This window comes from Leiobunum rupestre, chromosome 2 (genome assembly GCF_980474605.1).
Source record: "Leiobunum rupestre chromosome 2, qqLeiRupe1.1.hap1, whole genome shotgun sequence".
Classification (NCBI taxonomy): Eukaryota; Metazoa; Arthropoda; class Arachnida; order Opiliones; family Sclerosomatidae; genus Leiobunum; species Leiobunum rupestre.
In genome coordinates, this window is record NC_143385.1 from 18,070,204 (window position 1) to 18,088,708 (window position 18,505).

Consider the following 18,505-nt stretch of genomic DNA (forward strand, 5'->3'; position numbering starts at 1 on the left):
TAATAACCGCGAGCACCAGCTGCTGACCAAATGCTAGTATACCATAATAAAATTAAGCAACGCTGGTAAAAATCTATTTAATATTTTAGCATTGAAATTTTTTTGTTTCTTGTTTTAATACAAGCTTCTAAATGTAAAATGATATTAATCAAATATAATACATATTGTTGTAAATTTATAATTATTAAATATTTATTAATTAGTAAATTTCATCGATAACTGTGTCTTCGCTTTCTTCAAATATAAGTCCAGCGTCTTTGGCCAAGCCGTAGAAAACTGAAGAGGGATTTCGAATGAGAATAGCAGGTTCGTCAAACTCAACAACACGACCTTGATCCAAAACCAGGACTCTAGAAAAATGGTTTCATTTCCAAATATTAATACAATATGCTAGTATACGGTACATCTGTGAGCTATGGAGATTCTATTCAGCACTTTAAGTTTCACTACAACCGCGATAATATACATCCTATCAATGAAGGCATTTGAACTATTGCGGTCTTAAAATCGCGCGTTACGAAAATTTCTTAGAAAATTTTAAATTTTTTTAGTTTGTTGTACTGATTCTCAATATCATTTAATTTATTTCACTAATCTCTTTCATCGATAAATAAAGTTCGTGTAAATCTTGTCCACGCATTATAACTAAATTTTTTTTGGCTAACCTCTCGTAATCCATGATGGTATTAATGCGGTGTGCAATGGTCAGAATGGTGCAGCCAGTGAATTCGCGGCGAATGGTCGTTTGAATAAAGTCGTCCGTTTCGAGGTCCACCGAGGCTGTCGCTTCGTCCAGGACCAGAATCTTCGTCCTTCTCAAAAGGGCCCTTGCCAAACAAACTAACTGACGTTGTCCAACACTATTTAAAAATATATATGCAGTTAGTTTCTCTAAATGCGTGCTTTAAGACTGGTCTGTTCCGTTGAGAACGCATTATGCTTTGTCAACTTCAGGTAAAACAAGGTACGTTAAGTTAATGCGATATCGTTATTCTGTTATTCATATCAAAAGAAACGAAGCGAGGATCTTATAGTTACGCTCAATCCCTCTCGCCGCTATAACCAGACCCAGGGCAGTGGCGTAGCTAGGAAAATTGGGCCCCAATACAAGAAAAGAAAATGGGCCCCTGTGACATATCAATTTTTGTGCGTTCCGGTGTACGCGATGGGGTGCGTTGGCCTATTTACGTCACTGGTTTCCAATATCGTGATAATGACATTACGGTAATACTCTCTATAAAAATATACATGTATACGGCTTTATCTCGTGAGACAGCCGATCGGACAGTCGACTAAGTAAAAGTTTATGGGCCCCAATGCACCGCATTGGCTGCATTGGCGTATTTAAGCCACTGACCCAGGGAAAAGCCTCGTTTTCATGGTTGATTTTTAAGCAAAAGACCATAGCAAAGCCTTAAGAGGATCGGAAAAACATTAAATGGATTGCGTTTACGTTCTGGGGTCTCTTTTCTAACTAATGTTTGGCGCTTTTTGGTTTCTTTTCGATGAAATAAAATGGAGGTGATTACTCGAAGATGAAGTTTACCGTTGTTGAATGTGTAGCAGACGCTATTGGCTATTTAAGGCATTCGTGACACGATGTCAAGCGTAAACGATAGAGCAGAAAAAATCAAACTATAATATGATTGGTGTCCTAAAAATCTCCTACCGGGTAGGAGATTTTACGCTTTAGCAACGATATTACGCTAGATTTTCTGACCTTTCTAAAAATTAATATTTTATTCTTAGGGATAGTGAAAACAAAATGCAAAATGTCTTTACAAATGCACTCTGTTTACTTTTAGTACTAACTGTGGTAACTAATTAATAATTAATTACCACAGTTAGGGCCCGGTGCAGAGACGTTTTTAAGAATCGCAAAATAGCGATTCCTCGCTAAATTAACAGAAAGGGGGCGTAGTTTCGGAAAATCGCGAGCTTCGCGCCAAATTGGTGTGCAGAGACATCGCGATCGCAAAAATAACAGGAAAGCATTTTGTTTATTTAGCGAGAGGTCTACGGTAGTCGCTAGCCGCCGAAAAACTCGCAAAAACAATGGCGGATTTTGGAAATAAATTGAGAAGTAAACGCATTTTACCTACTTTAATAAGATAAATAGTACAACACGATAGGTCAGAATCTTTTAAATTATTAAAATTTAACTTTCTAGCTCATTATCGCTTTCCGAAATATGTTTTTGTCGAATTATTGTCAGAGCCAAGGCCTCACCACAATCATCATTTACGAAACAGTAAAATAAGGCAGCCACTCTTAGCAATTTTACAGGTAAGAATAAATTATAATAGGGAATCTTATACATTACTACTTTGGGTGTATTCTAAGCCTTGGTTTATTTATACGTCCTTATTTGCTGGTGGTGTATGCAGTGGGGTTTAACTAATGAGTCAGTAATGACATGGTGAATTTGATCTTTAGCTATCAACCAGCGTTTATACCAATTCATCTACCGAGAAGAAACCTCTCCTCAGGTAGACTAGGTGTTGCGATAAAAGATGTAATGGAATATCCAAGTTTATTTGGCATGCATCAAGAGCGTACCGAGACAATTTGATGTATTACCTTAAAAGTGTTTGTCAGTTAATTGTACGTGTGATCAATATAGGATATTTAGCTGGAAATTGCTTTAGACAATTACCAATTTTTGTACACTCGTGAAATTGCGGTTTTTTATTTATTTATTGATTTATATTAGAACTAGATTTATTTTTATTGCTATCAGCTGAGTTTTGAAATAAATATTTTCCCAAAAACCAAATGCTATGGCGCATTTTCTAACAGAGAATTATGTTCGGAAATTATTGGCTTATAATAGTAATGAATCTTATTTTCATTCGTTATTTTATTGGTGTACAAACCATATTATAAAAAAATATTTTCAAAATAACAAAACCATTAAAGATTTTGGATAACCCCTTATTCTTCAGAAACTGATCTCCTGCCTTACGTGGCTATATTATATAAATATATTTTAATAAAATAACGGATTTAACTATAACAATTCTAAAACCTAATAATAAAATTGGAGTAAGAAAATTATTAATTAGAAGAGCCAGGCTTTCATCGTCAAAATGCAAGCCAACCATAATCACGTGATAGCTTTTTGCGTCAAATATCCAGCTCTCCTATTGGTCCGTGACTTTGGTATAAAAATTCGTAAAAATAACAGCGTCGCCGATTAACAGGAATCGCTAAAACCTCTCTGCACCGCGATTTCGATTGCGAGGATCGCAAAATAAACAGCTCGCTAAATCTGAATCGCTAAATTTCGATCCGGTTAAAATTAATACGAATCGCAAAACGTCTCTGCACCAAGCCCTAAGTTTGTAATAATTAATAATTAGTAATTAATTATTTAATATTAATTAATTATCATAACTAATTAGTAATTAAAAATAATAGATTTCAAAATCATCCTCGCAGCCCGCGTGTCAAATGAAGCGGTATGCGAATGTTCGTATGCTTCTGAGTAACTGAATATCGCCATCTATGACTACTTGGGAGTAAATATCAGATAAACTTTATCTACAAAATGAAAAATAGTTTCCTAGAAACTCAAAATGAAAAATGGTATTTTGCATTTTTCATTTTGAATTTTGAACAACCCTGATAGTCATTATCCTAAAGTATAACTAAATGAAATCGTGGATTTTTAAAGCGTAAAAATAAAAAAGTTGGAAACAGAAATGATAAAAATCATATCCGCTACCACTTCTGTCATGCTTTTGCAGCTAAAAATGTCCATGAAAATGAGACTTTAGATATGCTAGCGACTAATTGCTAGCTTAAAGCGCTATAATATAAATCATTCTGCCCAAAAACACGATATGGTCCTTACCTTAAGTTTTGTCCTCCTTCTTCGATTTCATGTTCAAGTCCATTTTCGAAAGTCAACGCGAAATGTTTTAAATGTGCCAGTTCCAGAGCCCTCCAAATTTGGTCGTCACTGCACTTGTTGAATGGGTCCAAATTGACACGAAGCGATCCTGAGAAGAGCACCGGATCTTGGGGAATGATTGTTAGCCTGGAACGGAGATCGTGCAAGCCAATGTCGCTAATGTTCACTCCGTCGATAATGATTTTCCCGCTGGTGGGCTCAATGATCCGAAACAATGCCAAAGTCAGCGAAGATTTGCCCGCCCCCGTACGACCCACCACGGCCACCTTTAGAAAATGGCGGAAAATATCTCGGTTAAAAGCGTGGAAATTCAAACTTTTTTCACTCTGTTTTAATAGGTTTAGTATATTCGTCCTCCTCTGGCCATTATCACGAAAAGGGACTTTTTGAAACTACTGGAGGGTATCCTACTAAAATTTGTAAGCCGCAATTGTATTTTGCCCACCACATTTACGTGTTACTTTTAGTACGATTTAAATATTCCTATTACTCTTCATGTGATCAAGAAATGGGAACTTTGAAAGAATTTGGGATTATTCTACTATGAAACTAAAGATGTCAGTTTTATTACTTTTGTTGTGGACTAGGAATTTTTTTCCCCAATATATTTATATACATCTAAATGTTTCGTTTTATTCATATAATTAATATTTATTTTACATAATGAATCCAGCATTTTTGTCATTTGAGAACTTCTATGACTAATAATTTCAATTAGCTAGAGTTTTCATATCATCCTATTTATTTTCTTTTAGGAATAAGGTGTTAAATTTAAGATGTATAGTTTAATATAATATTTTAAAGACGATAAACTATTCTTTTAAAATAGGGTTACGAATTCGCGACCGAAAACTATGGTGGCGCTACCTAACGGCGGTGGGTATTTCTACACGTAGCTTACTTATTTTATTTTAATAACGCATTTTTGATAATATTTTGGTTGTTTATCGTTGAAGATTAGAAGCCAAATGCTAAGTTAAAGGAAACAATAAGGTCCATGGATGGATGGAATAATAGAAACTGCACATTTGCCCTTTTTTTACGTTTTGGTGGACGATTTTTGACGGCGAATTACTCGGATACGGTTCAATTTGGGAGACGTTTCTTAGGACCTTTTTCACTCCTGGTTACCCAAATGACACTCCTGTTAATAGGTAACATCATGTATAATAACTAACTATTTTCGCAACAATCATAACTTTTTGATACGTCGTTGCTAGCAGAATTTACCAAAATAAAACCTGCCTACTTACTCGCAACATTGACATCGTAAGGATTTGTAGGACGAATTTTGGGACAGTATTGCCTATCAATCTGCCAATGTTAGTAAATTTAAAAACGGTACGCTGTCTTCTCACTCGAAACTAACGAATTAAAAATATAGAAAGTTAAAAGCTAATTTATGAATTGTAGGTTAAATCGATTTATACTTTTAGTATTTAGTTTTTTGTCGGTAATTTATTTTATTAATTTTATACTATTGCGGTTCTTAAACAATTACAGTTTTAACTATTATCAAACCTTTTTTTAAGTCGTTTTTTGGGCGCCTGAGTGAAAACAAACGTATGCTATAGCCCAGGGTCAGCGTTAGGCCAAGGCGAGCGAGGCGACCGCCAAGGGCCCCGCGCATCACAGTTCTTTTCGGGGGGCCCACTTTCAATGTCAAAAAAATTTGGGCTCATATCTTTCTGGCTAGGGCCCCACACACCATAACACCGGGCCTGCCTGTCTCACCTACCCCTTCAACTAGTTACACCAATAATCGTACACATTTGCTTAAAGTAACTAACAAACTATTGGTTTACAATCTTTAGAATCTTACTTTTTCCATAGGATTAATGACAAAAGATATGTCGTTCAAAACTAAATCCAGACCATCGCGATATCTCGTCGAATAATTCTGGAATATTATCATCCCGTAATCAGGCCATTCTGTCGATGGCAAATGATACTCTGGAATTTCCCACTCGGCCTGTGTGTCAGAGAGGAAAGCAGTTTGTACAAATATTCACCCTTTAGTGTCGCTTTAAATTTTTAATGATCATTTAATATTTTTTTTGCAATTAATGTTTCAACTTACCTCAGATTTTAGATTGAAATATTCGAATATCCTTTCGAGAGATATGCTTGTGGATTCGAATTGAGTGAAATACATCACGAAAGTTTGAAGAAGGCTATACATCTAAATAAGGCAACGGAAATTTTAAGTAAGAATTATTATGAATTAGAAAATGTAAATTTTAAGTAAGAATTATTATCAATTAGAAAATGTAAATTTTAAGTAAGAATTATTATGAATTAGAAAATGTAAATTTTAAGTAGGAATTATTATCAATTAGAAAATGTAAATTTTAAGTAAGAATTATTATGAATTAGAAAATGTAAATTTTAAGTAGGAAATAATGAGAATTAGATAAGGGCAATTTTAAGTAGGAAATAATTTGAATAAGACAACGGAAATTTGAAGTAGGAAATAAAATGAATGAGATAAAAGAAATTTTAATTAGGATATAATTGGAATTATTTAATGGAAATTTGAAATAGAAAAGAATCTGACTTAGACAAGGGAAATTTTAAGAGGGAAAAAATATGAATTAGTAAACAAAAGTTTAAAGAAGGAATTTATGTGAACTAGGTAACAGAAGTTTAAAGTAGGAAATTATGTGAATTAGATAACAGAAGTTTAAAGTAGGAAATTAGGTGAATTAGATAACAGAAGTTTAAAGTAGGAAATTATGTGAATTAGATAACAGAAGTTTAAAGTAGGAAATTATGTGAATTAGATAACAGAAGTTTAAAGTAGGAAATTATGTGAATTAGATAACGGAAATTAGAAGTAGGAAATTATGTGAATTAGAGAACGGAAATTAGAAGTAGGAAATTATGTGAATTAGATAACAGAAGTTTAAAGTAGGAAATTATGTGAATTAGACCACGGAAATTAGAAGTAGGAAATTATGTGAATTAGACAACGGAAATTAGAAGTAGGAAATTATGTGAATTAGACAACGGAAATTAGAAGTAGGAAATTATGTGAATTAGATAACAGAAATTAGAAGTAGGAAATTATGTGAATTAGATAACAGAAGTTTAAAGTAGGAAATTATGTGAATTAGATAACAGAAGTTTAAAGTAGGAAATTATGTGAATTAGATAACGTAAATTAGAAGTAGAAAATTATGAGAATTAGACAACGGAAATTAGAAGTAGGAAATTATGTGAATTAGACAATGGAAATTAGAAGTAGGAAATTATGTGAATTAGATAACAGAAGTTTAAAGTAGGAAATTATGTGAATTAGACAACGGAAATTAGAAGTAGAAAATTATGTAAATTAGATAACAGAAGTTTAAAGTAGGAAATTATGTGAATTAGACCACGGAAATTAGAAGTAGGAAATTATGTGAATTAGACAACGGAAATTAGAAGTAAGAATTTATGTGAATTAGATAACAGAAATTAGAAGTAGGAAATTTTGTGAATTAGATAACAGAAGTTTAAAGTAGGAAATTATGTGAATTAGACAACGTAAATTAGAAGTAGGAAATTATGTGAATTAGACAACGGAAATTAGAAGTAGGAAATTAAGTGAATTAGACAACGTAAATTAGAAGTAGGAAATTATGTGAATTAGACAACGGAAATTAGAAGTAGAAAATTATGTGAATTAGATAACAGAAGTTTAAAGTAGGAAATTATGTTAATTAGACAACGGAAATTAGAAGTAGGAAATTATGTGAATTAGACAACGGAAATTAGAAGTAGGAAATTATGTGAATTAGACAACGGAAATTAGAAGTAAGAATTTATGTGATTTAGATAACAGAAATTAGAAGTAGGAAATTATGTGAATTAGATAACAGAAGTTTAAAGTAGGAAATTATGTGAATTAGACAACGGAAATTAGAAGTAGGAAATTATGTGAATTAGATAACAGAAGTTTAAAGTAGGAAATTATGTGAATTAGACAACGTAAATTAGATGTAGGAAATTATGTGAATTAGATAACAGAAGTTTAAAGTAGGAACTTATGTGAATTAGACAACGTAAATTAGAAGTAGGAAATTATGTGAATTAGACAACGTAAATTAGAAGTAGGAAATTATGTGAATTAGACAACGGAAATTAGAAGTAGGAAATTATGTGAATTAGATAACAGAAGTTTAAAGTAGGAAATTATGTGAATTAGACAACGTAAATTAGAAGTAGGAAATTATGTGAATTAGACAACGGAAATTAGAAGTAGGAATTTATGTGAATTAGATAACAGAAATTAGAAGTAGGAATTTATGTGAATTAGATAACAATAGTTTAAAGTAGGAAATTATGTGAATTAGACAACGGAAATTAGAAGTAGGAAATTATGTGAAGTAGATAACAGAAGTTTAAAGTAGGAAATTATGTGAATTAGACAACGTAAATTAGAAGTAGGAAATTATGTGAATTAGACAACGGAAATTAGAAGTAGGAAATTATGTGAACTAGACAACGGAAATTAGAAGTTGGAAATTATGTGAATTAGATAACAGAAGTTTAAAGTAGGAAATTATGTGAATTAGATAACGTAAATTAGAAGTAGGAAATTATGTGAATTAGATAACAGAAATTAGAAGTAGGAAATTATGTGAATTAGATAACAGAAGTTTAAAGTAGGAAATTATGTGACTTAGACAACGGAAATTAGAAGTAGGAAATTATGTGAATTAGATAACAGAAGTTTAAAGTAGGAAATTATGTGAATTAGACAACGGAAATTAGAAGTAGGAAATTATGTGAATTAGACAACGGAAATTAGAAGTAGGAAATTATGTGAATTAGATAACAGAAGTTTAAAGTAGGAAATTATGTGAATTAGACAACGTAAATTAAAAGTAGGAATTTATGTGAATTAGATAACAGAAATTTGAAGTAAGAAATACATGAAATATTTAATGGAAAAATTAAATACTGCATAAACAAAATATTTTTTTATAAATAAGATGAATCTCCATGACTGATTAGTACTGGCGAATGGAGTGAAGAGCACATCAACTTGCCCAAGGTCAAGTTAGAGTTAACTTAATTATTTACCAAGAATCTTGGGAAATTCACTGTGACTCGAAAAGTTGATTTAATTTCGGGATAAATTGAAATGTTTGTTAATTTCGGAGAAATAGTTGAACGGGGTTTATAAGGACGGATCCAACATGAAGACTTCTGATTTAGGGTTCGCTTACGTGGAATAACTGCGAACAGTTCTGCATTTAGTTTAAATAACAAAAATAAATTTTTTCTTCTAGCTCAAGCTGGCTATCTTAAATTGAAACGGCGTTTGAGTTAAAGAAAAAAATGTATCCAAAATCGATTTTAAAGAGCTTTCTTCTGGTTTAAGTTCTTTAGTTAATGGGTTTTAACAGCAACACTTCTAGCTGGATTTGCTTCGTTAAAATAACCTAACCAACAAAATAGATGACCAAGTTAATCTAGCACCCTTTTATCTTGATTCAAAATTACGCAAATGCTTTTAAACTGAACTAGTACAGTTAGCCTATTCAACATTTAAGCCCCCATAATTCAAAATTCCTATATAATTTTACTGAAATATCTCACACCACAGAGATTTATAAATAATTAACAAAGCTATACTTTTCGACTTTGACGAAAAAATATTAATTGAGAAGTTTGAATGAAATGTCTTACAATGTAGGCGTTGTTTAGTATGTATCCAATTGTCCCCGGAGTAACAGAACCTTTAGCCAAGACTCCGCATAGCGCCGCAGCGTATAGCATCAAGCTTGCCAGTATCGCCACTCGAATGGACATCCACCTTTAACAGTTTTATTTCAGATTTAAACATCAAATCTAGTAAACGCCATTTTGTAAAATTCAAGTTTATTTTCTTTTAATTTAAATTTTTTCTTATGGTTATGTAATTGGTACTTGCTGCTATATCTCATTTACAGTTGGTGAACAATTCGCATTAATACTTGGATTTTCTACAAACTCGAAATTTTCAAAATTGTTTTCGTAAGTTTTGGAACTACTTTAAATTTGTTGAGGGTTTAGCTTTTTTGTCCCTTTTTATTAAGGACTTTTATACCTTTTCGCGTAATTTATCAGTTTTACATCACAGTTTATAGATGGTTCTTATTAAGTTTAACTTTCGGCTATGAGAGAGCCGATAAGCTTGACCATTACCTCATAGACATTTCCATGTGGTAGCTCATGGTTTGATAACGATCTATCAAGTCGAACGCTTTTTCAGTGAAAATGTCTGTAGCATCAAGTGATCTAATGACACTTCGACCAGCCAAAGTATCGGAGAAATGAGTCAGGACTGGAGAACTGTTCGTGGCAGCCAGTCCTTTAAGCTGCCGATTTGTTCGCACATAATATCGCTGCAAAATATAAATTAAATTAAATAAGATAATCTGGTTAAGGAAATACTAAAAAAGCAGTGGTTCCCAATTCCTTTGATTGTGGATTAGGTAATCTTGGTGCTTTTCCGAGGTCTATGAAAATCTGAAATTGATGGCTACGCCTTAGTTTTGATGCTATTTTAGAATAATGTCATGGGAATTAAAGGCATTAAAAGTCGCCAGATGACTTGGGTATTTATCCTAGCTGATATGTATTTATATAAGATGGAGGTTGGGTTAATTTAAGGTTAGATTTAAGTTGTCTTTAGGTTTGAAAAATGGGAATCCGTTGCTTCTTATATTCCGACGTTTTAAAAGGGCACTTTAAGTATCTATTTATCTTTACACTGGTCCAATACGTTTGATAAGGCTATTACGATAATTTGTTTTAAAACAAAAATTTGGCAAAAAATAGAAAAAAAATGTCAGATTAATTATCTTCTCATAATTGTGTAAAATCATCAAATTCTATACCTGGATAAGGCCTATTGCCAATATCATGACGACAACACCCACGATGTAAGTTGGAACGACCACTACAATCGAGATGAACAATCCAGCCACTCTCGTGAAAGTGTTGGTGAATACGTTCAAAAGGTAAGGCACCATGCAGTCGACTTCCTCCATGTCTTGGGAGAATCGGTTCAGTATCCTGCCAACAGGAGTGGTATCGAAGAAAGACGACGGCGAACGCAGAACTTTGGATAACATTTTGAAGTGCATGATCATAGAAGCCCTCTTCGCTCTCAACAGACAGATTAGAACAGCGAAAAAACCAAAAACACCTTGCGACAATAAAAGGATGGTGAACACGGATATCCGCCAGTTTCTCAAATAATTCGGGATATGGTTTGGTTTGTCCTTTCCGTAAAAATTTAAGGAATCTTCACTCCAAAGCGATAACCAGTAAAACGACCATAACAGCGTTGTGATACACAGAGCGAATAAAAACACAAATACGAAGAACCAAAACCATCCGATCAGTTTCAAGTATTTTACCACCACAAAAAGGGTTGTCTGCAAAATAAGAACTAAAAATTACGTCCTTCAGAAATATTGCGTTACCTGTTTTTAAATACATTGATCTTAAATATCAAAATTAGAGCCACAATAGAACTACTCCTGTAACACGGAGGGCATTTTACCTACAGCAAGCCTTTATTTATCTTCTCACAAATTAAACCGAACTTTAAAACAAAATTGTCAATTCGTTTGAAAATAATATCTACGCGCGACCTCTGAGCTAAAAGATCGAGATATCGAGACCTGGTGCGTGATGTAATTGTGTGACTTCTCATCGCGCTGCGATACCCGAACACCTACAGAGCGACAGCAGACTCGTACCCGAGACTCCCAAACACCGACTTGGGCCAAATGACCTAAGTATGATGTTTACTGATTTTCTATGGGTCCAATAATGAGCTGGTCAGTCGGGTACCGATTTGAATAGAAGCACTCACAAATGTCGCAAGGGCGTAAACAGTTTGTTACTTTAAGTGTATTATATGCGTTTGGTTGTCATGTGTCATTATTTAAATACCGGTTGGTTCATTAAAAGTAAGCAAGATGGCACTCCATATTATAACTAGTAATATCCGTACAAATACGCTATCCGAAAGGTTTTACTGACTGTAAGGTAAGTCGACTATGGTTTATGCGTAATTTTTAAAACCCTATACCACCATCTCTATATTCTATACTTTTAAAAATTAATATAAGAAAACAAATGTTTTGTATGTTGATATTATGCAGATTTTTTCGTTTCAGTAAAGTTCTGAGCTTTACCCCCATCAGCTTAAATCTCATTCTGAAAGCACAAGTCAGATTAACTGTAACAATACAAATAATTTTATAAAAGACCTTTAAATATTACCCACACATCAATGGAACAGAAACGAAACAAGTCAGCAGCAACCACAACTCACATTTGATTAACTGCCCACCCAACCCCCTTATTTACATATTTTGAGTTTTTAACGATGAGGTTATAGGTTTATCCAATACAAAGTTAAATATTTATTAATTGATAAACTACTAATCATGACAGCGTCACGTGCTTTACCGTTAACGGAGTTTTGGAAAGGTATCTTAATTTTATAAATTGGGGTTTTTCTTACCGTTCCTTTGTTATAGCGCTCTTTTAAAATTAGTTCTTTGCCTACATCATAAGTAACGTTGTCCGTCTCCCTGTTTGTTAAAGTAAATTTTTTTTATTTTAAAGAAACAATTAATACTTGGCGTGATATCTTACGTTTTATCGGATAACAGCCATTTTGGTGTCAAGGCAACTGATTTGATAATGTCAGTATCTGCAAGACTTCCTTTTCTTTTATGACCATTGCCATTACCGCTGCCGTTCCCGTGGAGGTTGTCCTTCGAGTACTCAGCGAGGAAGTCCCTGAAGTCACCCTCCTTCGAAATGATATCCTGGTACGTTCCACTTTCGGAAATGAAACCGTCCTTAACGACGTATATCATATCAACTTCTGGAAGAACCGCTATGTTGTGCGTCACCAGAATCCTGGTCTATATAATATAACAGAAAATGTGGGCAATGGAGATAAAATTTCATAGCTAATTTTAGGGCTCTTAACACATTAAATATGATTATTTTATTCACCCTGTGTTTCTCCCTTATATAATATTATAGTTATACTTTCAAAACTCTTGCCATTTTAATATTTATAAATCTCGCACGATATCTCAAGAAAAATAGGGCCTTAAATATGGTAATTTTATAATTTGTTAAATGAAAATGAAAAATAGATTTCAAATAGTTAAAGGTGGAAGAATGAAAAGAAAAAAAGGTTGAATGAAGCAATTTATTCGATTTTAGCTATTGCGTGGTAAATATAGGGTACACGTGGAAACTAACTGACTATATCTGTTTATCGTTATTAGCAAATGTTTTGGGTTTTACATTTGCACCTCACCAAATATTTTCCTTCCATCACCCCTGGTAAACAATGCAGCGTAATATGCATTTTATTCAGAACTTAACATGTTATACCTTATTCCAAAGAAGTCCTTTTGGTCCAATTACTTTATCGAAGATGTGCCTGGCGGTGTGTGAGTCGACTGCTCCCAGAGGATCGTCCAAGAGGTAAATGTCCCTGTTTAAGTAGACTGCTCTCGCCAAATTCACCCGCTGCTTTTGCCCACCACTCAGATTTATTCCCTTTAAACAAACAAAACGCATTATTAGCTTTTGGTTAAATTGGGAAAAGTAGATTTTAGAACATAATAACGGAATGCACATAAGTATGGCACTTATGGACAGTGATATATCAAAGTAGGGCCACCTAATTATAACTTTCTGAAATAGGCACGCTTGTTTCCAATTTGACGTCAAGGTAAGCAATTTTTAACACACTTGCATATATAAAATAAACCTAACTTGGCAAAACAATTGGAATATTTATTTCCCGATTATAATTCGATTGGCGGAATTCGAATTTTACCAACTAATAGGAAATACAAATACCACAAAGACTATTCAATATCTGAATTAAAAATTTCTTAATCCTTCTGCTAATTTTTCATTGGCGAGAAAGGATGGTAGTTAGTTTGAAATGTCCTACTTTTGGTTATTTCGTTACTAATGTTAAACCTCGTACTTTTTCCCCTATCTCTGTCTGGTCAAAAGCAGGCAAGGCATCGATGTCCTCTTTGAGAGCACACGCCTCGAGGATTTGCTCGTATTTCCTTTGATCGAAAGGACAGTGAAAAGTGATGTTGTTACGAAGAGTGCTATTTTGAATCCACGCTTGTTGAGGAACGTAAGCCAACGAACCCTGTAATTTAGCGATTTAATTAGTTAATATAATAATAAAAGACATTATTATTTGAAAATCAGTTGAAAGAGTAATTCAAAAAGGTTTAGCCCTCCAAAGAAATAGTACGGGTAAAAGAGGGTAGCTCAGCGGCAAAATTCGACCAACAGTGTCTGAAAAGGATTTTTCTTATTTTTTTATTTTATATTTAACAGTATTGTATTCGACTAATGTTTGCTACCGGAAGCGTGTTTGATTGCAACAGCTCCGTACGTGTTTTTTAAACATCTATTCATCAATTCTTGTAACAAACATTTAACAATACTGTTAAAAAAAATAAAAAACCTTTTCAGACACTGTTGGAGGATTAAATGTCAATTTTCTAAAGTGAATTACATTATAGCTCCAGGGTTGGCAAAAAAAAAACGGTTTTTTCTAGAAAAATCCTCTGGTATGGTGTTTTGCTAGATAAAACCTGGTTTTATAGGATTAATCCGGATTTTTCCAAAAATAATAATATATGCGTTTTTTAACTTATTTCTAGCCCTTCTAAGCACGTAAAACTAGTGAATCGTCGTCTGCTTATAGTTCCTATCTCTAGACCGCCTGAGAGAACGTTTCGGGAAGCCGGGAGTAGTGGCTCACTCCTGTAATCCCAGGCGTCCGGGAGGCAGAGTTTGTGGATGGCCGTGTGAGAACGACCACTAATACCCCCAACGGGTGGTTGTCATACTTCCGCCACGGGTGTCCCAACCCTATCCCCAAGTATCCCCCCGTTGGCGTGGCCGTAACACATATCTCGCACCTGATTAATCAAATGGAGAGTACCCGAGGTGTTTATTGCCGATTTAGCTCAAAGTCGGCCGTAATGTGGACCTATATGAGATATGAAATTTCCCAAAAGGACACGTTTCACTACCCATTCGATTTGCCATGGCAACCGAAAATGTTTTTGACCACTTACAACCAAAATAAGGTTTTTCCCTTACTTTACCCAAAATTTGTTACAAATTTACCCTAAAAATGTTTCAATTTACCCAAACTTGATGAAATTTACCTAAATGTGGTCCAAATTACACATTTCGTGATTTTAAAAAATTTTCAAACCGAGAAAATCCCATGCTTTTTTAAATGGAGATTTTATTGTTTTAAGTGGTCAAAAACATTTCCGGTTGCTTTAGCAAAACGAATGGGTAGTGCAACGTCTCCTTTTGGGAAATTTCATATCTCATATAGGTCTACATTACGCCCGACTTTGAACAAAATCGGCCATAAACACCTCGGGTACTCTCCTTGTTAGTTGAAACATATTTGTGGTTGAAATTAGGCTTAGCTCACTACTTCTCTTTCAGAGATTTCAGTTCTCAGTATTTTATTAGTATGCCAGTAACATCATAATGCCTATTTTACGGAAATGATAAATCAATTACGCCCAGGGTATAAGCCACCGAATAGAAAAGATTTGTCCGGGAAATTGTTGGATGAAGTGACCGAAATTTTGGTAAAAACCGGATTTTTTAAAGTGGTTTAAACCAGTTTTACCCGGATGGATTAACCCGGACTGGTATCCACTTTGCCAACCCTGTATAGCTCATTCGATTCAGCACTTAGTGGTACCCAGAACTAATTTATTCATAAATTAGTTCTTGGTGGTACGTAAGACGGGTACATTGTGGTGGTCCGAAGAGCAAAGTTTAGACAACGTTGGAGGTGAAAATGCCAATTTTAGAACTTTTTGAAAAAAGCACCAATTTCGTTCCGCACATTTGTCGTAATAATTTCGAAACGATTCATCCTACGGACTGGAGGCTGGTCTCATTCTATTCGGCACTAAATAATACGTAAGATCCGAAAGTTTGGTCGGTCCAGGCCAAAATCGTGATATCACATTTCAATATTTAGTGAAATTTCAGAAAAACCACGTCTTTTAGTGTACTTTTGGTCATAAATCCGCGGTGGATCTCATTCGACTCAGCGGTAAATCATACTACAGAAACGATACCCAACTCAACCCGATGTCCAAATTTAAAATTTTAGGATTTTTTTTGTATATTAGAGAAAAAACCACGTAATTCACTACAAATTCGGTCATAACTCGGAAACGGTTCATTCAACTCATTGTGAACACTTTCATCAGGAACAACACCAAACACGGTCGAATTCGTTAAACGCAAATTTCGGGGGCAACGTCCCCCTTTTGCCCCCTTTGCCCCCCAAAATTATGATGTCCACCCCGTATCGTTGCGGACTCATCGGATCCTCAAAGTAGACACCAAAATGGAATTCTTAGGTCACATTGCAAGTTGGGATGAATTTTGCCGCTGGAGGGCCCTTTTAGTGCTTGTTTAACCTGTACTAAAACAGCTATTGAAGTTGTTAAGATTAAAGCCATATTTCTGGAATCGTTTCGGTAATTTTTGAAACACTTTTAAAACACAAATTATATTTTAATTCATTTTAAGAATGTTCCAACATTATTGCCACTCTTATTTCTCCAAACTTATACGGATATTTAAAAGTTAGAAACGTATAGATTTAAATAAATTTTAAACAGTGCCATAAACTTAGAATATTTTAATTTTTACAATAATTTTTTCTGAGAAAACGCTTTTAATAAATATAAAACTCGGGTTCAATTATATCAAACCTGGAATTTAACGTTTTTCATCTGTACCTTACTTCAGATAATCATTTGTAAAAGGGCACTAAAATTAAGCTTCAAAACGTGAAAGAGTCACGAATTTAAAGTTACAAAATTTTACTAATAAAATTTAAACTTCTGATTGAAATTATTAGACAAAATTGAAGCCACATCTCGAAAACTTGTAAAGCCAACTGGTAAGAATGTAGATTGCACAAAATAAAGCTCCGTCTACATTCCTTGCAAGTTTCCGAGGGTAGCTTAAACTGTTATTATCTTTCATCTTTTGTTAGATTTTACCTGAACGAAAACCTCTCCGTTGAGTTTTTCCATGTCTCCCATAATTGCGGATAGCAGGGAAGATTTTCCGCAAGCAACTTTACCAACAACAGCGACTAAAGACCTTTTGGGAATTTTCAGATAAAGGTTGCATATTGCCGGGTGGTTATCTCCGTTCCAGGTGAAATAACCGTTTTTAAGTTCAATTGCTGTAAGATGAGAAAGTCATTAAGACGTAGAATTTTAAAAGTATAACGTTGTAAACTTTGAAAGATTCTTCACCATGTTTGCTCGCGCCTGAATCGGTTATTACATATTTTTTCAATTCTTTGCAATTTAAAACTTTATTTATTCGGTCAAGCGACACCAACATCTAAAAAGCGCAAAACGTTAGTTGCTGTCAGACTCCCTACCAGTTATTAACTTTCATAATTATATTAACACTTACTAGAGTTAGTTGACTCAGTAAGTCTGGAAACAATGTCAGTGGTTTGCTGATAATAGAAAAAAGCCGCAAAGAAACGAAGGCTATTGTTGGAGTTAAAACATTCGAATCAAGAGCAAATGTCACGAAACAAAGCACAATGATCTGCAACAAAAAGATATCATATTCAAGCGATATACAATTTATTGATACAACTTATGTGTTATAATAATAAAAAATATTTGTTATGTCTCGATCCGCGACATCTAGGCGCCGCCACTTCAGCGCCAGACATTTTGAGGCGCCGGGGACACTTGGAAGCCCGATATTTAGACGTCGCACATTTAGGCGCCAAAAATGAAAAATATAATTTAAATAGAAAAGTAAAACGCGAAGTTCATTCAAGGAGGATAGGAAGGGAGGCGAAGTAGGAGGGATGAACGCGCCAGCATACTTGTAAGAAGCTTAGCCCGCGCTCGGCGGGAAGATTTCGGAAAAATGGCGGCAAGATTGCGTCTGCTACGCTACGTGTTGCCGCCATTTTTCCGAAGATTTCCCGCCGAGTTCGCGCTAAACTTCTTACAAGGATGCTGGCGCGTTCTTCCCTCCAACTTCGCCTCCCTTCCTATCCTCCTTGGTTCATTTTCATTATTTACTACAATTCAATATAAAAACTTATTTTGTAGAGGTACATTTTTTACTAGAGTTTGGAAGGCATCTTTAACAACTTTTTTGTCAAGCATGTGTCTCCCTCGTTCAATTTCACTCCAGTTAATTGTTTTGCGAAAATTAAAATTTCGCTGAAATAATAATGTTCTAAATTAACGTTTTATGGTTATATTTTTGTCAAAATTCCGCCCTCAGGTGAAGTTGATAACGCGATATTTAGGTTTAAATAAGTGACGGTAAAATTTGCGTGAAACAATCCTAGGTGAAGTAGGATACACGATCGTTATGTTGCTTTTCATGATCCGATTCCGGAGTTTTGCTAACTAATTTCTTACTCCCCTCTGCAAAATTTTGTAACTCACTCTGTGGACGTGCATCTCTGCAAAATTTGGTATATATATATAT

The 18,505-nt window shown here is 34.3% G+C and overlaps 1 protein-coding gene across 1 annotated transcript; it reads right to left on the reverse strand.

Annotated features, from left to right (window-relative positions):
• Positions 1–27: 27 nt before the first annotated feature.
• LOC149956272 (ATP-binding cassette sub-family C member 1-like) lies at positions 28–18,477 on the reverse strand. The gene is made up of 16 exons (XM_090166822.1): positions 18,463–18,477; positions 17,456–17,596; positions 17,290–17,380; positions 17,029–17,216; positions 13,932–14,108; positions 13,325–13,492; positions 12,566–12,840; positions 12,432–12,501; positions 10,789–11,331; positions 10,094–10,293; positions 9,596–9,722; positions 5,997–6,098; positions 5,739–5,888; positions 3,857–4,182; positions 666–860; positions 28–350 (listed from the first exon to the last, which is right to left on the reverse strand). The coding sequence occupies exons 1-16, from the start codon at positions 18,475–18,477 to the stop codon at positions 200–202; spliced, it is 2,919 nt and encodes a 972-aa protein (XP_090022948.1). The 3' UTR covers positions 28–199.
• Positions 18,478–18,505: the final 28 nt, after the last annotated feature.